A 23,462-nucleotide genomic window follows, 5' to 3' on the forward strand; every position below is an offset into this window, starting at 1 on the left:
GTGTGCACTCATCCTTTTCTTCCTTCTTGCCTTTAGAAAGAGAAATATATGCATCCATCCATCAAAAAGGCTGTGCCTCCACCTCTTCTTTGTATCCCAACCCTTCCTGCCTTTCAGGAACCTTACATTCGTCTCTCTAGTATCTTCAGCCTCTTTATAGTATCCTTCGTATAATCATTTAAAATGTTTTAGTCTATACCAATTTAAAATGCACATCCTTGGTCCTACATCTTCCTGTACTTAGCATCTCTTGCCTCCCACCCACACTCACCCTTTCCGCCTTTTCACCTAGTCACTCAACGTCACGCCAACCTGACATCCACCTACAGTATTCAGTTGTGACCACCATAACGCAGGGTCACATTTTGGATCTATCCCCAGTTAGGGCTGACAGCCTTTCTGGATCTGGACATACTTTGATTCTTTTAATTATAGTGGGAAAGAAATTTTAGGAATTTACATACGTTGCTCATACTTCATAAGTGCAAACATGCAGCTCTCTTAAAGCAGGCAGTGACTTTTTGACATCTCTTGATCTGGGAGAGCAATCACAAATTTATTAATATTCACCACCTCCACAGCAGCTAAGATAGCGACATGGTTGGAATAGGAGAAATTCTGCCTTCAAACAGTGCCCAGAACCCTCCCTGTTGCTAAATTCAGGGAAAAGTTTCAGTTCTCATCTCCCTTGACCTAGAGCAGCATCCAGTGAAGTTGGCCATTCTCTTCTCTTGGCTTCTGTGACCAGTCTTGGCTTTCCTCCTGCTCTCCTGACTGCTCACTTTTTGTATTCTTTCCTGCCTCCACCCTCTCCACCTGACCTTTACATATTAAATTTCTCAGGGCTCCATCCTGGGTTATCAATTATCTATTCTCTCCCGTGGTGATTTCAGCCACTCCCCTGGCTTCATTCACCCTAAGCCTGCCGGAATGTATACATCTAACCCAAGCTGCCATTTTTAGCTAAGACCTATATATCTAAGGCACATCTGACATCTCTACTTGGTTCTCTCACAGGTACAACTGAACACTTAATCTTGCCCTGATCCCCCATAGCTCCTGACAGAAATTGAGGTGTCACCTAGATGACCACCTTCTTTTTTATTTTTTTATTTTTTTTTTTCTTTTTTTTTTTTTAAATTTATTTATTTAGTTTTGGCTGTGTTGGGTCTTCGTTTCTGTGCGAGGGCTTTCTCTAGTTGTGGCAAGCGGGGGCCACTCTTCATCGCGGGGCGCAGGCCTCCCACCGTCGCGGCCTCTCTTGTTGTGGAGCACAGGCTCCAGACACGCAGGCTTAGTAGTTGTGGCTCATGGGCCCAGTTGCTCCGCGGCATGTGGGATCCTCCCAGACCAGGGCTCGAACCCGTGTCCCCTGCATTGGCAGGCAGATTCTCAACCACTGCGCCACCAGGGAAGCCCCCCACCTTCTTTTTAAGCTCTGCCACTCTTCGATCTGTTCCCAGTAGGCCATCTCATTATTTCTCAAACCCATCCACCACCCTCCACCACCACTACCACCACTCAAGCCTGCGCCTGCCCTCTACTGCCAGCAGTGTAGCGTAAACTCTTAGAATAAAGTTCAAAACCCTTAACTCAGCAGCCTGCATAGTCTGGCCCTCACTTACCTCCTCATCCTATTTTTGTGCCCACATCTCTCTACTTCTCTATGCGGTTTTGTTCAGTTTCTCAAAAATTTCAACTTTCTCCTCAGCTCAGTTCTTCATCACCTGTTGTTCCCTATGCCTGGAAAGCTGCTTCTCCAGCTCTCTGCTTGGATAGCTCTTTCTCATCTATCAGGCTCAGCTTAAAAGATCACTTCCTCAGGGCAGCCTTTCCCATGAAGGTTAGCTTTCCTTCATGTGCTGTCATTACATCTTACATTATGGTACTGTTTAAATGCAGCTGTATGATTATCTGCGTAACTGTAAGCTCCTTGGGGTTTTACAGCTGCCCTTTTCCAGCGTCCCCCAGCGCGGCTTATAACAAGCGTTCCATAAATGTTTGTTGAGTAAAAGAATGATGATGGAGGTGGGATTCTAACTCAGGACTACCTCAGAGCCTGGGGCCCTCGCCTCCGCCGCTCTGTTTCTGTGCTTTCTCGTAGACAAATAGTGAAAGTAGGAAATGACAGAGATGCACCGTTCGCAGAGCCCCAGTCCAGACTGAGTTCTAAAGGGGAGGGGTGGGGGTGGAGTGGGGCATCTGCCTTGGAGGAATCTAAGCCGCGGCGAGCATCCCTGGCACCGGCGGGAGGCCCCGCCCTCGGAAGCACAGGAGCGCCCCCTCGCGGTGCGGCCCCGCCGTCCCAGGCCCCGGGTACCAACGGCTTCGGCCCGCGCAGGGGCGGCGGGACTTCAGCAAAGGCCCGGGTTCCCAGTAGAGCCTGGAGGTCGCGTGGGGCTAGCAGGCCTCCCCAGGCCCTCGGCTCAGGAGAACCCCTCCCAGTTCACCCTGCAGCGGCTACCCTCGCCCTCGCCCACGTGGGACTCCTGACGTTGGCTTCGGGCCCAACGAGAGATCGGTCATTCAAAACGACCACTGTCCTTGGCCCCGGGAGTACTCCAAGGACCGGCATGGACACAGCTCCCGTCTCCTGGACAAGCAAACTATAATCTCAGAGTTGGTTTCTTCCCTTTCCTTGTCCCTTCCTTTTTTCCGTGTCCAGTGGGCATAGGTCTTGAACTTGAGGATGGACAGACCTGGGATGGTTCTGATTCTGAAGGTGTGAAACCTCAGGCCTATCCTGTAACCTTCCTAGTCTCGTTTCTGCGTCTATAAAGTGGGGCTCCCAGCGCCTGTCTCGCCGAGCAGCATCTAACTTTTTCAGAAACAGAACTTCTCTGGCTCCACTCCAACCAACTGGATCGGAAACTCTAGGGTAGGATCCAGCAATCTGTCATAACAAGCCACAGGTGATTTCAACACAGGCTAGATTTTGAGAACCACTATACAGAGGGGCCAATTAAATAAATATTGTGTATAAAGAGCTGGGCAAATAGTAGATGCTCAATAAATAGTGGTTATGGAAAACCACAAAAAAAAGGAAAAGCCCAAGCATAGATAAAAGAACAGATTGGTGGTTGCCAGAGGCAGGGGGTGAGGTGGGCAAAATGGGTGAAGGGGGTCAAAAGGTACAAACTTCAGTTATAAAATAAGTAAGTCCTGGGGATGTGATGTATAGCATGGCAACTGTAGTTGATAATAAAATCTTGAAAGTTCTCATTACAAGAAAAAAAATTCTGTAACGATGTATGGTGATGGATATTAACTACATTTATTATGGTGATCATTTCAAAATATATACATATATCAAATTATGTTGTACACCTGAAACAAATATAGTGTATGTCATTTGAAAATCTTTTTTTAATTGAAAAAAAAATTTTAATTTTTAATTGAAAAAGAATTTTTAATTGAAAAAATATAGTGGTTGACCATGAAACAATTAACGTGATAAAGATGAAAGGTACAGATTTATTTCTTGAGAAATTCAGCTTCATTACCATGGTAAATTTTATTGCTTGTCTTTTCCTTTTTATTCATTGCAGAAACTTCAAAAAGGACACACTAGAATTAATTAGAAATGTTAAGAATGCCCAAAAAAGGAGCACCTAGATTTGATCAAATTCAAGATGAAGAAACTTACCTGGAGAATTTAGCAGTACAGAGAAATGCTTCTGCTTTTTTTGAAAAATATGATCGGAGTGAAGTACAAGAGTTGCTGACTACTGCACTAGTTAGCTGGTTGTCTGCCAAAGAAGATGACCACTCTCAACTAGACATCCCGTGTGGAATTATGAGTCAGATAAATAATGTAGCCTTCTCCACTGCAATCCTACTGACTCCTGTAGACCCTACTGCCCTCTTAGACTGTAGAGAAGTCCATCAAATCATAAGGGAATTGGCTGTTGGAATTTATTGCTTAAATCAAATTCCTTCAATCAGTTTAGAAGCTAATTATGATCAGAGTTCTTCTTGTCAGTTACCTCCAGCTTATTATGATACCAGAATTGGGCAAATTCTGATCAATATTGACTACATGTTGAAAGCACTATGGCATGGAATATATATGCCCGAGGAAAAACGAGCTAGATTCTCTGAACTGTGGCGTACCATCATGGACATTGATCCAGATGGGAACCCTCAAACAAATAGAGATATTTTTGCAGAGTTTAGTTCAGCAGGTAAGAGAATTTAATTTGTTTTATTTTTATTAGAAGCCTTTTTTTAAATTTAAAAGTAATTTATCTGTGACTCAGTTTTATGTATTGAGCCATGTTTCTTGAAAGAGATTTTTTGAATTACGAAGAATCTATTCAATAATAAATTTTTTTCAATGTCACCTTCTGAAGCTTGGTTAGGACCTGAACCACAGAAGTGTTCATTTGCTATTTACTGTTATCTGTGGCTAGACTTCTGTGAAGTTCAAATGCCTGGGAATAAGATATGCTTGATGATACTAAGGCAGCCTGACTCACCTGCTATGGGTTGGGTTTCCAGATGTGTTTCAGGCTCTGTAGCTTTTGTGTGTACCAGCAAGCAGTACCATGTCTTGGAGATGGTACCTCTGTGTCTCAAAGACAGTTTAGATAGCTAATAGCTCTCATTTCTATGCAACGTATTCAACTTCTGTTGAGAGCAGACTCCAAGAGTACTGAGTATAGGCAGAAATTCTCCCCCTCTGGGTGAGAATTAGTCTGTGATGTTGGTGGAATCAACAGATGTCACTGGATAGGTGCAGAGTACCTACGATTGGAGGATCACTGGCTTCTAAAAGATTATAGCTGTAACTGGAACCGAAAAATCTCTTCTTGTTGTTCAGGTCCTTGGGGTGATTAGGGTGAAGTAATGCAAAATGCTGCCAGTAATGTCTAGTAAGTTCCATTAATTTCTGCATCCCCTTGACTGGTCTGGTAGTTCCTCTTAAAGGGTACTGATACTTTGGCACATGCAGATACATTGTTGAAGAGAATATGGCATGGTCAGAGTCTTAAAAACATTTGTTAGCGTTCAACCAGAAGTGCTATCATTTCTGGTAGTTTAGGACCTCCAAGGCTAGTTGAACTCACATAAATAAAATGTATCTAAATTAAGGTGTCATTTTGATGTCAAAGATGATAGAGTAGTTGATGAGTCTTCTATCCTGGAAGTTGTCTAGTAATCTATATTCACTACTCACTGGAAGACAGTAGGGAATATGGCACAAGCCAGATGATGTTTCTGCCTACTTGCATTGGCCAAGATGTGTCTATAAACTAAGCTACACCGTTTGCCCTTCTTGACTGAGATGATGCCAGGAACTTTGTGAAGATCTGAGCTCCATGGAGGTTAAGGATCAGCACGATTGGATGGTGGGTTTTAACAACGTTAGAGTTTTGACAATTCTGACAAAAATTGGCTTGGCCTTTCTTCCCTTTTTACAAAGATTACTTTGAGACTCTCATCAGAAAGGAGGTGGGACTAATGAACCATCGTTCCAATCTGGCATGTGTCAAGCAAAGCAAAAGCCAGAGCTGACAGATTGACTGGTAAAGAAACAATGAGCCCTTTTTAGATCCAGATACCTAGGTGGGAACTCCATTATACAAGTCAAATTCTGGAGAGTAATCAGGGTTAGAGGTGCACATTGAGGATTTAGTCATTCATATGTTAAAGCCACAAGAGCCTTTGGATCATCCAGTGAGAACATCAATAGTAAGAAGAGAGATGGCCAGGGCAGGAGGGAGCATGTGTCCTGTTTTGTATCTGCGGACAAAGGGCTCCTACTTAGTTGATGATAAGAATCAGTTATATCAAGCAACTTTGTGGCCCGACATCTGGTCTATTGAATCTAGCTGTCTGTCATGTCTGAGGCCACCCTCTATGAGTGGCGCCTCACAGTGGTGCTCCTGGTTGAGAAGATCAGAGACACACAGAGACATTCGAATCAAGCTGTAGGTGGAGTTGGGGAGCACCCAGAGACTAACGTTATCTGTCTTCCATGGCTTACGTTTTCAGGGGTGACATTCAAAATAATTAACCACCAGCACAGCATGAGCACTGACCCATCAGAACAGACATCAGCAATAATGCTGGAACAGTATCTCAGAGACCTTGTGCTTGTCATATGTACCCTTTGCAGGATCATGGAGCTTTCTAGGCTATCCCAGGGATGGGAGGCATTCAAAGAGCTCAGGGTTATAGCAATTTAATTTACCACACAATATGGAAGATTTCAATATTTTAACAATGTGGCCATATTGATATGTAACTAAATATCAGTCCCAGACATTTCGACTTAATTCTCCTTTTCTGGATGGGAATTCATGTCTTGACTGTTATGATTCTACCACTAAAATATCTCAAAATCATCCACTTTGCTTTATCTCAACTACGACACCCTGATACAGAGCACTCTTTTCTCTAGCCTTACGTACTGCAGCTGCCTTCTGGCTGCTCGCTCTGTAATCCCTTTTTCACTGAATGTGAGTGAGGCTGGAAACCTTTCAGAGCCAGTCACTCTACCACCATGTGCCTTGGGAAAAGTGCTGTGTATGTTACACTAAAGCGCTTTGTAATATTGGCTGCCGGACAATCAAAGAAGAGCATCATATGGGGATAGAGATTTTTTTTCTCCCTCCACCACACTTCAGGAGTCTGCTGAAGAACCAGCGGCATCAATATGCTTCAGGCACTGTAACAAAGGTATAGTGCAAACAGTTGTAAATGACCAGGCAGCAGACACTTGAGGTGTGCTGGGGCAGAGTTTTCAGGGGGAAACTCCCAGAGGCAGCAGCAGGAATAGGTACAGGTTCCCCATCATGCACCACATCTGGAGCATCACTATGAAATCCTGCAGGGCCAAGCATCAGATTCTGGGAAAGGGACCTGGACTTCTAGAAGGTGGGGCTTTTATGCTGCATGCTTAAGGATATACAGGGTCAGACACCAGCATACAAGTGCAAAGTGTATTAGCCTAGGTTACCCCCCAAGTTAGGGCCTGAAATGAGGGCTTAAGTCAGAGTAATTTATGTGAAATGACTCCAAGGAACAGGAGTGAGGGACAGGAAAAGTGAATAGAAAAGGAGTCATCAATCCAAGGACAATGCTGTTGAGCTTTCATCACCTGAATAATTAGGGCCGGTTTTGCTGGGACTCTGTGGGGAGTCACACAGAATACGCTTCAGGATTGTCAGCCCGAGGGATGGAAGAGGACAGCATATTTTCCCTGACTTCTCTCCTTCATTAGTCAAAGGTTCCATGAGAGTTAACTCCCTCGTGCAGACTTGTTCATCCGTCAGAATGGTGGAATGGGTTCCGTCAGGAGTCCACCACAGCAGTGGCCGAGAAACCCCAGGGCAAAAGTAAGGGCCACGTGGTGCAGTCAGGTTACATCTGTGTGGAGCTGGTCCATGCAATGACAGCTAGAGTGAAAAATACTGTCTGGGTGGAAGTGAGGTAGGGAACAAAAGGTGTCTGATACAGAGTGTGATTTATGGAAATGTGGCTCTAACCCTGTGCTCTCAGCTTAGGCCTTGTAGTTGCCGCTGTATTGTGGCAAGACAGTGGCGAGACTTGCTATTTCATCTTTTCACGTTTGGGGAAACAGCACCTCCTCTCTTGACTTCGAGACTGGGTTCAAACCTTGTAACTGACCATGTGATGGCCTTAAACACTGTGCTACAGTGAATTTCCGAGGAACTCTGCGGGAGGCGAACTATTTTTGTGGGAGGGAAGACTGCTGTGAATCACTGAGGCCAAGTTAAACGTCACCTCTTTAATACCTTTGCACTGTATAAAACCACCAGCAAACACCACCTTTAAAAAAACGGTAGCAACAGCAGTGGAGAATCGAGCACTCCAAAAATCTGGTCATATTATCCAGTTTGCTGAGAAGGGATACTCATTAGGGCAGGTCCCTTGATCTGATGACCTTCTTTAAAACCAAAAGCTGGTAAACTGATTTTTTTTTTTTTATGCCTCTGCTCATTCCTTGTCCTTTATCTGGAATGCCCTTCTCTCTCACCCCACTCTTCTGCATTCTTCCCCAGGTTATTGCTACTCATTTTTCGAGACCTGATTCGGACACAGCCTCCTCTATTCTGTACACATTGTACCATTTTGTATTGAAATTATTGGTTTCATCTCTGTCTTCCTTAATAGATTTTTCTGTGCTTGAGAGCTTGAGAGCACAGAAAAGTGTGCCTTTTTTGTCTTTAAATTCTCATCACATCTACAGTGCTTGGCACGTAGTAAATTTCAATCCATGTAGAAATTAAATGGTTAACAGATAGAGTGTAAGAGAAAAGGAACGAAACTCTCGGGTTTTTAGTTTGAGGAGCTGATAGATAAATAGTGCTTTTAACTGTGATAGGGAATGAAAGAAAAGCAGATTTGAGGGAGAGGAAAGGTGGATTTTGTTCGGGAGTGCTTCTAGGACATTCAAGTAAAGATATGTATTAGACATGGAGAAAGAATCTGGAGTTAGGAGCAAAACCAGGGCAGGAGAGACTATTAAAAGAAATTAGCATAGAGGTTAAAACGACGGAATCTTGTATTTCTCCCCTTCCCCCCCCCGCCTTCCAAATTTAGTTATATCCAATTTTTAGTTAAGTCCTCTCTCGTTTTTTACTTCATAATGACTTTGTATGTATCTTCCCAGCTGATTTGCATAACATGCTATGATCACATTTCCTTTCATTAATAACTTCTAGTTTTTTGTGACATGAGCAATTGTGCATTCTTTAAGAAATTCGCTTAGTTTTCCATTGTACATGTCAATTCAGCCCCAGACTTTTGAACAGAAATATCGAGCTCCTCTCAGTGAAGTGAAGTATCAGGTGGTGCAGCAGTTCCATTTTCTCCTTAGAGATGTCTCTCTCCACACTTTCACCCTCCTGCTCCCATCTGAGCCGGTAGATTATTTTCTCTAGGCACTTTACTGCTCTTCAACATCCATCCTTCCTCCGCCCCTACTCCGCCTCCCTCCCCCTGCCAGTCTCGTCTTTCACCTGAGAGGCCTTCCTCACCAGTCTGGTGATCCTTGCTGTTCCATCCTGGTTGAGGGGTGAGGCAGGAGCCCGCTTGCTGACTAGTACACCACACCGTAGAGTGATTAGGAGGAAACCTTGCTGTTTCACTGGGGAGACTTTCCCCAAATACCATATTTGTAGGTCCCTTCTCTTTGATTGGTCTGTTTCCTGCTATATCCTGCTTGGAGGGGGCAATGAGCCTGGCGCCAGAGGAGGGGAATGGTCTGTGGAGCTCCCCATTCCCTTCTAGTTTTTCAGCCTTTCTGCCCTTCTGGGGTGAGAATTGACTTGCTGCATTTTGGCTCCCATCCACTCAAGCCACAAAGTTTTAGAGGAATCAACAGTGCTCTAGCTTGTGTTTAGGTCTATTTTAACTGTCAGAAACGCTTAATTTCTTTTTAATCTCAATAATTTATCTTACTAATTCTTTTGCAAAAGGGAGATGAATCATAGTGGCCATCTTAAAAATCCAAGAGTATTCTGGCTTTTTTAATATGTAGACTCGAGGAAGAAAAAAAGGAAAAAGAAAGGGGGGACGCACATTGATGAATTATTTACACTTTAAGGCACGTATATTACACACTCCACATTTTCTGTGAAGTCTTATTTTACGGTTCTAAGCCGTTTTCTCAAACTTTTTTTTTTTTTTTTTTTTTTTTTTTTTTTTAAGTTTATTTATTTATTTTTTTAATTAGTTTCTGCTTTATAACAAAGTGAATCAGTCATACATATACATCTGTTCCCACATCCCTTCCCTCATGCATCTCCCTCCCTCCCACCCTCCCCATCCCACCCCTCCAGGCGGTCACAAAGCACCGAGCTGATCTCCCTGTGCTCTGCGGCTGCTTCCCACTATCTATCTACCTGACGTTTGGTAGTGTATACACGTCCATGCCTCTCTTTCGCCTTGTCACAGCCCACCCTTCCCCCTCCCCATATCCTCAAGTCCATTCTCAAGTAGGTCTGCGTCTTCATTCCCGTTTTGCCCCTAGGTTCTTCATGACATTTTTTTTTTAAATTCCGTATATATGTGTTAGCATACGGTATTTGTCTTTCTCTTTCTGACTAACTTCACTCTGTATGACAGACTCTAGGTCTATCCACCTCATTACAAATAGCTCAGTTTCGTTTCTTTTTATGGCTGAGTAATATTCCATTGTATATATGTGCCACATCTTCTTTATCCATTCATCCGATGATGGACACTTAGGTTGTTTCCAGCTCCGGGCTATTGTGAATAGAGCTGCAATGAACATTTTGGTACATGTCTCTTTTGGAATTATGGTTTTCTCAGGGTATATGCCCAGTAGTGGGATTGCTGGGTCATATGGTAGTTCTATTTGTAGTTTTTTAAGGAACCTCCATACCGTTCTCCATAGTGGCTGTACCAATTCACATTCCCACCAGCAGTGCAAGAGTGTTCCCTTTTCTCCACACCCTCTCCAGCATTTATTGTTTCTAGATTTCTCTTTTTTTTTTTTTTAATTAGTTTCTGCTTTATAACAAAGTGAATCAGTCATACATATACATCTGTTCCCACATCCCTTCCCTCATGCATCTCCCTCCCTCCCACCCTTCCCATCCCACCCCTCCAGGCGGTCACAAAGCACCGAGCTGATCTCCCTGTGCTCTGCGGCTGCTTCCCACTATCTATCTACCTTACGTTTGGTAGTGTATATATGTCCATGCCTCTCTTTCGCTTTGTCACAGCTTACCCTTCCCCCTCCCCATATCCTCAAGTCCATTCTCAAGTAGGTCTGTGTCTTTATTCTCGTTTTGCCCCTAGGTTCTTCATGACATTTTTTTTTTAAATTCCGTATATATGTGTTAGCATACGGTATTTGTCTTTCTCTTTCTGACTAACTTCACTCTGTATGACAGACTCTAGGTCTATCCACCTCATTACAAATAGCTCAGTTTCGTTTCTTTTTATGGCTGAGTAATATTCCATTGTATATATGTGCCACATCTTCTTTATCCATTCATCCGATGATGGACACTTAGGTTGTTTCCAGCTCCGGGCTATTGTGAATAGAGCTGCAATGAACATTTTGGTACATGTCTCTTTTGGAATTATGGTTTTCTCAGGGTATATGCCCAGTAGTGGGATTGCTGGGTCATATGGTAGTTCTATTTGTAGTTTTTTAAGGAACCTCCATACCGTTCTCCATAGTGGCTGTACCAATTCACATTCCCACCAGCAGTGCAAGAGTGTTCCCTTTTCTCCACACCCTCTCCAGCATTTATTGTTTCTAGATTCCTTGATGATGGCCATTCTGACTGGTGTGAGATGATATCTCATTGTAGTTTTGATTTGCATTTCTCTAATGATTAATGATGTTGAGCATTCTTTCATGTGTTTGTTGGCAGTCTGTATATCTTCTTTGGAGAAATGCCTATTTAAGTCTTCTGCCCATTTTTGGATTGGGTTGTCTGTTTTTTTGCTATTGAGCTGCATGAGCTGTTTATAAATTTTGGAGATTAATCCTTTGTCAGTTGCTTCATTTGCAAATATTTTCTCCCATTCTGAGGGTTGTCTTTTGGTCTTCTTTATGGTTTCCTTTGCTGTGCAAAAGCTTTGAAGTTTCATTAGGTCCCATTTGTTTATCTTTGTTTTTATTTCCATTTCTCTAGGAGGTGGGTCCAAAAGGATCTTGCTGTGATTTATGTCATAGAGTGTTCTACCTATGTTTTCCTCTAAGAGTTTGATAGTTTCTGGCCTTACATTTAAGTCTTTAATCCATTTTGAGCTTATTTTTGTGTATGGTGCTAGGGAATGATCTAATCTCAAACTTTTACATGTCCCTGTCCAGTTTTCCCAGCACCACTTATTGAAGAGGCTGTCCTTTCTCCACTGTACATTCCTGCCTCCTTTATCAAAGATAAGTTGGCCATATGTGCGTGGGTTTATCTCTGGGCTTTCTATCCTGATCCACTGATCTATCTTTCTGTTTTTATGCCAGTACCAGACTGTCTTAATTACTGTAGCTTTGTAGTATAGTCTGAAGTCAGGGAGCCTGATTCCTCCAGCTCCGTTTTTCGTTCTCAAGATTGCTTTAGCTATTCGGGGCCTTTTGTTTTTCCAAACAAATTTTGAAATTTTTTGTTCTAGTTCTGTGAAAAATGCCATTGGTAGTTTGATAGGGATTGCATTGAATCTGTAGATTGCTTTCGGTAGTAGAGTCATTTTCACAATATTGATTCTTCCAATCCAGGAGCATGGTATATCTCTCCATCTATTTGTATCATCTTTAATTTCTTTCATCAGTGTCTTATAGTTTTCTGCATACAGGTCTTTTGTCTCCTTAGGTAGGTTTATTCCTAGATATTTTATTCTTTTTGTTGCAATGGTAAATGGGAGTGTTTTCTTGATTTCATTTTCAGATTTTTCATCATTAGTGTATAGGAATGCCAGAGATTTCTGTACATTAATTTTATATCCTGCTACTTTACCAAATTCATTGATTAGCTCTAGTAGTTTTTCGGTAGCATCTTTAGGATTCTCTATGTATAGTATCATGTCATCTGCAAACAGTGACAGCTTTACTTCTTCTTTTCCAATTTGGATTCCTTTTATTTCCTTTTCTTCTCTGATTGCTGTGGCTAAAACTTCCAAAACTATGTTGAATAAGAGTGGTGAGAGTGGGCAGCCTTGTCTTGTTCCTGATCTTAGTGGAAATGGTTTCAGTTTTTCACCATTGAGGACAATGTTGGCTGTGGGTTTGTCATATATGGCCTTTATTATGTTGAGGAAAGATCCCTCTATACCTACTTTCTGCAGGGTTTTTATCATAAATGGGTGTTGAATTTTGTCGAAAGCTTTCTCTGCATCTATTGAGATGATCATATGGTTTTTCTCCTTCAACTTGTTAATATGGTGTATTACATTGATTGATTTGCGTATATTGAAGAATCCTTGCATTCCTGGGATAAACCCCACTTGATCATGGTGTATGATCCTTTTAATGTGCTGTTGGATTCTGTTTGCTAGTATTTTGTTGAGGATTTTTGCATCTATGTTCATCAGTGATATTGGCCTGTAGTTTTCTTTCTTTGTGACATCCTTGCCTGGTTTTGGTATCAAGGTGATGTCGGCCTCGTAGAATGAGTTTGGGAGTGTTCCTCCCTCTGCTATATTTTGGAAGAGTTTGAGAAGGATAGGTGTTAGCTCTTCTCTAAATGTTTGATAGAATTCACCTGTGAAGCCATCTGGTCCTGGGCTTTTGTTTGATGGAAGATTTTTAATCACAGTTTCAATTTCAGTGCTTGTGATTGGTCTATTCATATTTTCTATTTCTTCCTGAGTCAGTCTTGGCAGGTTGTGCATTTCTAAGAATGTGTCCATTTCTTCCAGGTTGTCCATTTTATTGGAATAGAGTTGCTTATAGTAATCTCTCATAATCTTTTGTATTTCTGCAGTGTCAGTTGTTACTTCTCCTTTTTCATTTCTAATTCTATTGATTTGAGTCTTCTCCCTTTTTTTCTTGATGAGTCTGGCTAATGGTTTGTCAATTTTGTTTATCTTCTCAAAGAACCAGCTTTTAGTTTGGTTGATCTTTGCTATCGTTTCCTTCATTTCTTTTTCATTTATTTCTGATCTGATCTTTATGATTTCTTTCCTTCTGCTAGCTTTGGGGTATTTTTGTTCTTCTTTCTCTAATTGCTTTAGGTGCAGGGTCAGGTTGTTTACTCGAAATGCTTCCTGTTTCTTAAGGTGGGATTGTATTGCTATAAACTTCCCCCTTAGAACTGCTTTTGCTGCGTCCCATAGGTTTTGGGTCGTCGTGTCTCCATTGTCATTTGTTTCTAGGTATTTTTTAATTTCCTCTTTGATTTCTTCAGTGATCACTTCGTTATTGAGTAGTGTATTGTTTAGCCTCCATGTGTTTGTATTTTTTACACATCTTTTCCTGTAATTGATGTCTAGTCTCATAGCATTGTGGTCGGAGAAGATACTTGATACAATTTCAATTTTCTTAAAATTACCGAGGCTTGATTTGTGACCCAAGATATGATCTATCCTGGAGAATGTTCCATGAGCACTTGAGAAAAATGTGTATTCTGTTGTTTTTGGATGGAATGTCCTATAAATATCAACTAAGTCCATCTCGTTTAATGTATCATTTAAAGCTTGTGTTTCCTTATTTATTTTCATTTTGGATGATCTGTCCATTGGTGAAAGTGGAGTGTTAAAGTCCCCTACTATGAGTGTGTTACTGTCGATTTCCCCTTTTATGGCTGTTAGTATTTGCCTTATGTATTGAGGTGCTCCTATGTTGGGTGCATAAATATTTACAATTGTTATATCTTCTTCTTGGATCGATCCCTTTATCGTTATGTAGTGTCCTTCCTTGTCTCTTCTAATAGTCTTTATTTTAAAGTCTATTTTGTCTGATATAAGAATTGCTACTCCAGCTTTCTTTTGATTTCCATTTGCATGGAATATCTTTTTCCATCCCTTTACTTTCAATCTGTATGTGTCTCTAGGTCTGAAGTGGGTCTCTTGTAGACAGCATATATATGGGTCTTGTTTTTGTATCCATTCAGCCACTCTGTGTCTTTTGGTGGGAGCATTTAGTCCATTTACATTTAAGGTAATTATTGATATGTATGTTCCTATTCCCATTTCCTTAATTGCTTTGGGTTCGTTATTGTAGGTATATTCCTTCTGTTGTGTTTCTTGCCTAGAGAAGTTCCTTTAGCATTTGTTGTAAAGCTGGTTTGGTGGTGCTGAACTCTCTCAGCTTTTGCTTGTCTGTAAAGGTTTTAATTTCTCCATCAAATCTGAATGAGATCCTTGCTGGGTAGAGTAATCTAGGTTGCAGGTTTCTCTCCTTCATCACTTTAATTATGTCCTGCCACTCCCTTCTGGCTTGTAGGGTTTCTGCTGAGAGATCAGCTGTTAACCTTATGGGGATTCCCTTGTGTGTTATTTGTTGTTTTTGCCTTGCTGCTTTTAATATGATTTCTTTGTGTTTAATTTTTGACAGTTTGATTAATATGTGTCTTGGTGTATTTCTCCTTGGATTTATTCTGTATGGGACTCTCTGTGCCTCCTGGACTTGATTAACTATTTCCTTTCCCAAATTAGGGAAGTTTTCAACTATAATCTCTTCAAATATTTTCTCAGTCCCTTTCTTTTTCTCTTCTTCTTCTGGAACCCCTATAATTCGAATGTTGGTGCGTTTAATGTTGTCCCAGAGATCTCTGAGACTCTCCTCTGTTCTTTTCATTCTTTTTTCTTTATTTTGCTCTGCATCAGTTATTTCCACTATTTTATCTTCCACCTCACTTATCCGTTCTTCTGCCTCAGTTATTCTGCTATTGATCCCATCTAGAGTATTTTTCATTTCATTTATTGTGTTTTTAATCGATGCTTGATTCATCTTTAGTTCTTCTAGGTCCTTGTTAACTGTTTCTTGCATGTTGTCTATTCTATTTCCAAGATTATGGATCATGGAAATAGAATCTTGGATCAGCTTTACTATCATTATTCTGAATTCTTTTTCAGGTAGACTGCCTATTACCTCTTCATTTGTTAGGTCTGGTAGGTGTTTATCTTGCTCCTTCACCTGCTGTGTGTTTTTCTGCCTTCTCATTTTGCTTATGTTACTGTGTTTGGGGTCTCCTTTTTGCCGGCTGCAGATTCGTAGTTCCCGTTGTTTTTGGTGTCTGACCCCAGTGGCTAAGGTTGTTTCAGTAGGTTGGGTAGGCTTCCTGGTGGGGGGGACTAATTCCTGTGCTCTGGTGGTTGAGGCTCGATCTTGTCTTTCTGGTGGACAGGTCCACGTCTGGTGGTGTGTTTTGGGTTGCCTATGGCCTTATTATGTTTTTAGGTAGCCTCTCTGCTAATGGGTGGGGTTGTGTTCCTGCCTTGCTAGTTGCTTGGCATAGGGTGACCTGCACTGTAGCTTGCTGGTCGTTGACTGAAGCTGGGTGCTGGTGTTGGGATGGAGATCTCTGGGAGATTTTCGCTGCTTGATATTATGTGGAGCTGGGAGGTCTGTTGTGGACCCGTGTCCTGAAGTTGGCTCTCCCACTTCAGAGGCACAGCACTGGCTCCTGGCTGCAGCACCAAGAGCCTTTCATCCACCCGGCTCAGAGTAACAGGGAGAAAAAGTAGAAAGAAAGAATTAGTAGAAGAAAGAAAGAGAGAGGGAAAGAAAGGAAGAAGGGAAGAAAGGAAGGAAGGAAGGAAGGAAGAAAGAAAGGAGGGAGGGAGGGAGGGAGGAAGGATGGAAAGAAAGGAGGGAGGGAGGGAGAAAGGAAAGGAAGAAAGACAGGAGGGAGGGAGGAAGGAAAGAAAAAGAAAGTGGAAAGAAGAAGGGTGGGAGGGAGGAAAGAAAAAGAAAGAAGGAAAGGAGGAGCGGAGGGAGGGAGGGAGGAAGGGAGAGTAGGAAAAAAAGAAAGAGCAGGTAAAGTAAAATAGAATAAAGTATGAAATATAGTAGCGTTATTAAAATTAGAAAGTAATTATTGAAAAAAAAAAAAAAAAAACCGGACCGATAGAACCCTGAGACATATGGTGGAAGCAAAGCTATACAGAGAGAATCTTACACAGAAGATTACACATACACATTCACAAAAAGAGAGCAGGGGGAAAAATCAAAAATCTTGCTCTCCAAGTCCACCTCCTCAATTTGGGATAATTCGTTGTAAAAAGAGGAAAAGGGCGAGAAGTCTGAAATCTTGCTAAGTCCACCTCCTTAATTTGGAATAATTCGTTGTAAAAAGAGGAAAAGGGGGGAAAGTCTTAAATCTTGTCCTCAAAGTCCACTTCCTCAATTTGGGATGATTCGCTGTCCATTCATGCACTCCACAGACGCAGGGCACATCAAATGGACCGTGGAGCTTTAATCCGCTGCCTCCGAGGCTGCACAGAGAGATTTCCCTGCCTCTGCTCTCACAGCTCCCGGGTCTCAGCCTTGGACCTGGCCCCGCCTCTGCGCGTAGGTCGCCGGAGGGCGTCCGTTCTTCGCTCAGACAGGACGGGTTTAAAGGAGCCGCTGATTCGGGGGCTCTGGCTCACTCAGGCAGAGGGGAGGGAGGGGCGCGCAGTGTGGGGCGGGCCTGCGGCGGCAGAGGCCGGCGTGACGTTGCAGCAGCCCGTGGCGCTCCGTGCGCTTTCCCGGGAAAGCCGTCCCCGGGTCTCGGGGACCCCAGCAGTGGCGGGGTGCACAGGCCCCCCGGAAGGCGGGGCGGACAGTGACCCGCGCTCGCACACAGGCCCCGCGGCGGCGGCGGCGGCGGCGGCGGCGGCGGCGGGCGGGCGGCGGCGGCGGCCCACGCCCGTCTCCGAGGTCCGTGCCTTACCCGCGGCTCGTGCCTGTCACCGGCGCTTCCCCAAGCAGCCCTCTTAATGCCCTCTCCTCGCGCACCAGGAAACAAAAGGGAAAAAAGTCTCTTGCCTCTTCAGCAGCTCCAGACCCTTTCCCCGGACTCCCTCCGGGCTAGCCGTGGTGCACTAACTCCTTCAGGCTCTCTTCCTGCCGCCAGCCCCAGTCCTCTCCCTGCGCTCCGACTGAAAGCCGATACCCGAGCCTCAGCTCCCAGCCCCGCCCGCCACGGCGGCCGAGCAGACAAGCCTCTCGGGCTGGTGTGTGCCTGAGGGCACCGGTCCTCTGTGCCAGAATCTCTCCGCTTTGCCCTCCGCACCCCTGTTGCTGTGCTCTCCTCCGCTACTCCGAAGCTTTCCCCCTCCGCCACCTGCAGTCTCCGCCCGCGAAGGGGCTTGTAGTGTGTAGAAACCTTCCCCCCTTCACGGCTCCCTCCCACTGGTGCAGGTCCCGTCCCTATCCTATTGTCTCTGTTTATTCTTTTTTTCTTTTGCCCTACCCAGGTATGTGGGGAGCTTCTTGCCTTTTGGGGGGTCTGAGGTCTTCTGTCAGCGTTCAGTAGGTGTTCTGTAGGAGTTGTTCCACGTGTAGATGAATTTCTGATGTATCTGAAGCATGTCCTTGCCTCCTATCACACTGGAATCCCATCAAGCCTTCAGGCTTCCTACCAGCTTACAGGATGGAATCTGCTGGCGTCTCCCCGCTTTTCCCCTCCATTAATGGCAGGGTCCCAATGTGTACTTGCGACCCATGCTTTTCTCAAACCAGTGCTTCTCCCGTTTAGCGCGCGCCAACCCCCCTCGCGGGCTCCTTGCAAAAGACTGGGTCCCGTTTTCTCAAACTTTGATTAAGGTTGTAAATATCTTAAAAAAGATAATTTGACAAGAAACAATTTAATTTCATCATAAATGGGAAGAAAATGTAATATAAAAATTGTCATTCATAATATAGAGTAAAATCAAGTTTCAGTTCTTGTTTCATCATGATTAGTTGGTAGGAAAGTTATTTGTTGTATATGTTTAGCTTCTGTTATCATCAAAAAGAAGAAATATGTAATATAGGAGCTGAAAAAGCAAATATACTTTATGCCCAAGTAAGAAGCTGATTCTCTGCTTAAAGGAAGATCACATTTCTTCTTGTTCTTCCATATTTTCTTTGATTAAAGATGGGACTTATGTTATTATGTTTCCATGGTGTTGTATTTCTCCAAAGAGAATGAAAATCGATTCTTTTTAATTCCGCGAGCTTCCATCTTTCTTTACTCTGCTTAGTTACCACGTATCTATCTGCTTTTATTCTTTGACAATTTTACTGGCATTTCATTATCCCTTTGCTGTCATTTCGGTAGAATTTCAAGATGAAACCCTGTCTTCAATCTACTCTGTTTATCCGGAAACCAAGTAAGAAATTTTCACAATCTAAAATCTTTCTTTTTTGCTGTGAAGGTTTGATAGATATTACAAAGGATCCAGACTTTGATGGCATCTATGATGAAGACATGAATGAAGATCCAACATATAATCCCAATAGCCCTGAAGAAAAAGCTGTATTTATGAAATATGCTGAAAATATTCTACTAAAGTTGACATTCAGTACCACACAAGTTCAACAGTGTGAAAATGTTTTTATATTTGAAACAGCCTATTGGCTTACTAATGCTGTAAGGTATAATCAGGATTATCTTGACATTTGTACCTACCAGAGATTACAGCAAAGGTTATATCTTCAAAAAAAGATTATTCAAAAACACTTTGAGAAGAAAAAAGAAATCAGGAAAGGGATAGGATACCTAAAATTAATATGTTTTCTGACTCCATTTCTACTGAGTTTAAAAAAGAAGATGAAAGTTCCATATTTAAGTAGTCTGCTTCAGTCTTTTTCAGGTAAGAGTATCACCAAAAATTATATATAAAATGTAGATATATATTGAACTTATATGTAAATTCAATTTTGTTTCTAGTATGTGGGTCCAAGCATGTAACCAAGCTGTAGCCTGTTAAAAAGCAAAATGTAATGTCTCCAAAATAATTAAAAATACTTGGTATATTCACACAGTACATGGTATATATTTATATCAATTATAAGGACTGTTGAAATACTTAAAATGAGTTCTGAGAAAATAGGGAAATATGCTATGTTCACGATGGGACAACACTATATTATATCTCATTCAAATTATAAGTTCAGTGCACTTCTACTCAACATCCCTATTGTGTTTTTCATGAAAGTTTAGAAATTGATTCTGAGATTAATATGGAGCAGTAAAAGATCATGAATGCTCTTACATTTCTGAAAAAAAAGATGAAAACATATTAAAAACTTTAGTAATATATTGGTATTATAACAAAGAAATAGACAAATGTAAGAGAATAGAGAGCTAAAATAGGACCATGTTTACATGGAATTTGACAGGAATGCAGAGCAGACTATTCTTCCCACCCAGATTAGCACATAATTTGTGTATTTTCACTGGTGCTCAAACTTGTAGGCTTATTATAGTGGGCTTTCTATTCAGATGGCAAATTTTCAGTAGAAATTTTGCAAGTCATTTAATGAAAATTTGTATCATGAGAATTATGATAGTGAAGATTATAATCCATATCTGTAAACTATTTAAAAATGGACTCACCACAGTGCTTGTCCAGGATGGGGTTGGGGAGAATGTCATGTGTATAGAACTAATATGGTTAAAGAGGATGTTAGCTATATCTGTAATGTCTTATTATTTAAATTATTGGAAACAAATACGACTAAATATTAATAATTAATTTCCAGGTGGTGAGATTAAGGTGTTATATTTTTCTTTGTACTTTTCTAGACCTTTTGCATTTCTCAAAATACATTATATACCTTATATTGATGAAACTATATTCTGCTAACAAGTCAAAATATTGACTAAACCTAATCCTTTCCAGGATTATAGAAAATTATTTTTCAAAGTAAATTTTATATGTGTAGCTTCATTACTTCCCAGAAAAATGGGCTGATTATTTTTGTCATGTGAGAGATACCCACCTTTTTCTTTATAGTGTCTCTCTTTTCCTTAACTAGCTCAGGTAACTTTTGTTTATTTAACGAAAGATTCTCCATGGCACAGAGTTTCAAATCTTTTCTGATAATTGGGAGTAAAATATTAGTCTTGAGCTCATATGTAGTAATCAATAAGTAAAATAATGTTTTGATTATTCTTTTGAAACGTCTGTACAATGAAACTACAAAATAAGACCAAAATGTATGATATAAATATATTTTAATATTTAAAATATACATGAAGAGCATGAATAAATAGACTGTAATTGCCAAGATTTCCATTTCACATAGAATTTTTTCACTTTATGAGAAAGAGAATTTAGACCTCAAAAATATGATTGCCTATATGCTGTTATTCAACTTTTAAACAAAAATTTGTTTTCATTTTTGGAGATGACAAGGTCAAGACAGAGCGAGAATTGCCTCCATTTATTTATGGACGAGATTTTAAATGCCAGAATTTTCACTACAAAGAGGATCAGTATTTTCATGTTCATGGAGGAATTGAATTTGATATCAGCACTCCTTCAATTGAGAATGCTTTGGAAGATTTTAAGGTTTAAATTATTATTGTTCCTGAAATGGTTTGTCATTTTATCCTATTATCCTTTTATCCTATTCTCCAACCTGTACCTAGTTGGTACAGGCACTAGGCAGCTCTCCAAATGATTATCTTCACAACTCACTAATTTCAAACATTACATAACATACATGAATTAAGTGCAAGTATATCTAAGGTCTTGTGTTAAATGTCAGAGATAAAATGATAAGCTAGGCACAACTATCATCCTTGCAGAATTTACAGACTTCTAATGGACCACATTTGCCCTAGAATAGTTAAGCGAAGAATACAGTAGAGATCCCTGAACATTAACTACATATTCTTCCATTTTTCTCAAAAATTAGTATTAGAACAGAGATCCTCTAGAGTTTGAGAACAAAATTCATCTGAAAAACATAATACATTTCAATTGTCATTGTTTTTCTACCTTCTCCATATTATATTCTTTTTTAAAAATTTTCCTCTCTAATCCAAATTAGGGATTGGATATATTCAGTTATTACCAGGGTCACTTGGGATTTTTTATTAAAACTTTGTCCTTTACAGGTATAAAATTTCATCTAAAATAAGTTATAATTGTTTAGATTTGTTTAAAGATTTTTTTTTTAGTAACATAACTTGTATTTTAGAACAATTTAGAAAAAATACGGGATTGTGCTGCTAATACATTTGCAGAAGATTCAGGATACAAAGAATATTACTCAATACCAATCATGAAATTAAATGGAAAAAGGTAAGGAACTTTTAGTAATTATTCACAGTAACACAACTTGTTGAAAGCAGAAAACCGGAAAGTGTCAAAATGCAAAGGCTAACTTAAAACCTCAGGATGGAGATCCTAGAACAATAATAACCCCCGTGAATGACTACGGACTCTACAAAGTATTAAATGTTTTATTTATTACTTCATACACCTTGATACATTCTGTATCCTTAGACATTGTAATTTGTTCTTACAGTGAACACAGTGGTTAAATGGGGATGGAGGTGGGGCTCAAATCCTATGGGCCCACTGAAAAGCAATGGACTCAGCATACACCCCTTTGTTTCCGTAAGGAATATGATTTTAAATCCTCTTCCTCTGCTGGGTCTTGTTAAGCCTGTCATCTCTTAGAGTACCATGCTTCTCTCAGTATTTTTAGGCTCTTTTATGTATGTTCTTGGATTTTCACAGGTTGGAAACTGAAATTTGTAAATAAGGGAAATAGAATGCAGAGGAAACATTTGAGTTGGAGGTAGAGACTTGAGATTTTAAAGCATATTGGAGTTTGTTTTGTTTTTCTTAAAGTCATGGAAGTAGTTGAGAGGCTAGGGCCATGTCAGGAACTCTGGAGAATAGAAACCTTTAAGGGGGGTGGGGAGTCGCAGAGGAGAGAGCAAAAGAGACTGAGAAGGGATGATAGAGGTAGAGGAGAAACGAGAAAGTATGATAGCATGGAAGCCAAACGGGAGAAGTTTTAAAATATGGTAATAGTTAAAAGCATCAAACTCAAGAGAGAAAAAGGCCAAGTTGACTTAAGACTGAAGAAAGCCCTCTAAATTTGACAATGACTTGATAAGAGAAGATGTGGTTATAGAAGGCTATGTGTAATAAGTTGAAGGATAAAGTCAGAGTTCATGGGATGTGAAGAAATAAAGACAAAGATTATAAATTTCTTTCAAGATGCATGGCAGTGAGGAAAATAAGAGGAATAAGGCAGAGGGAGAAGCAGATAAAAGATGAAAGGTGGATCTTCCCACTGAGTACTGCCTGGTTGCACACAAGGTACTAGAGCTAAAGTCAAAGACCATGTGGCTAACGGCCTCCATGATTTTGAAGGGAACTAAGAAGTAGATCTCACTCCTCTGGAATGGACAGTTGGTGTGCATCTCCCTGGAGGAGGGATTTCTGAGGGACCTAGCACCTGTAGACATACTCCATGTACGATTCTTGCCAAGCTGGAGGCTCTTCTAAACAAAAGTTTATTCTCCCAGGTTCTAGTGTCTAGTGGGACATGAATGATCCTGGAAACTCAGGGAAAGAGCTGGAATGAAGGCTGTGCTGGATGAGAAGTTGTGGATGAAGGAGTATGGTCGGTGTAAGCACCCTGCCATTGCACCCTAAGGAATCCAGTCATATCACTGCAGTGGGATCTCATAGTGGAATTGTTTCTCTAGTTTCTGACGAATGCACAGCATTTGGTTATCAGTGTTGGCCAATTGTAGACGGATGGATTTGAATTTTCAGACTTTCAAAACCAGCATAAGCTTGTTTCCCAGACCCAGCCAGCATGGGGTAAAAGTGAAAACCACAAGAGGAGGAGTAGAATTTTCCTGGCTCCTGAGCCAATTACCAGTGAACCTTCAGTTCCCTATAAAATATACCCCTACAGAATTATTTCTAGAAATCTTGTATGCCCATGGGTCAGCACTCTCAGCTACTATGACATATTTTCAGTCTCCTTTCCTGCCTGGGCTCCCTGTAATGATCCACTGCTGGAACCCCAGAGCCCAACAGCCCCAAGAAGGCAACTCGATACTGAT

The 23,462-nt window shown here is 41.3% G+C and overlaps 1 protein-coding gene across 1 annotated transcript in view; it reads left to right on the forward strand.

Annotated features, from left to right (window-relative positions):
- The window catches only part of ANKAR (ankyrin and armadillo repeat containing), an 86,254-nt gene that overhangs the window by 5,649 nt on the left and 57,143 nt on the right, over positions 1-23,462 (forward strand). Inside the window, exons 2-5 of the mRNA XM_081242596.1 lie at positions 3,549-4,184; positions 18,793-19,230; positions 20,771-20,934; positions 21,569-21,672. Of these exons, the coding sequence (XP_081098722.1) occupies positions 3,584-4,184; positions 18,793-19,230; positions 20,771-20,934; positions 21,569-21,672 (1,307 nt within the window). The 5' untranslated portion in view covers positions 3,549-3,583. The remainder of the gene's footprint in view (positions 1-3,548; positions 4,185-18,792; positions 19,231-20,770; positions 20,935-21,568; positions 21,673-23,462) is intronic.

This window comes from Mesoplodon bidens, assembly GCF_964165515.1.
Source record: "Mesoplodon bidens genome assembly, chromosome: 8".
In the NCBI taxonomy this organism is placed as follows: Eukaryota; Metazoa; Chordata; class Mammalia; order Artiodactyla; family Ziphiidae; genus Mesoplodon; species Mesoplodon bidens.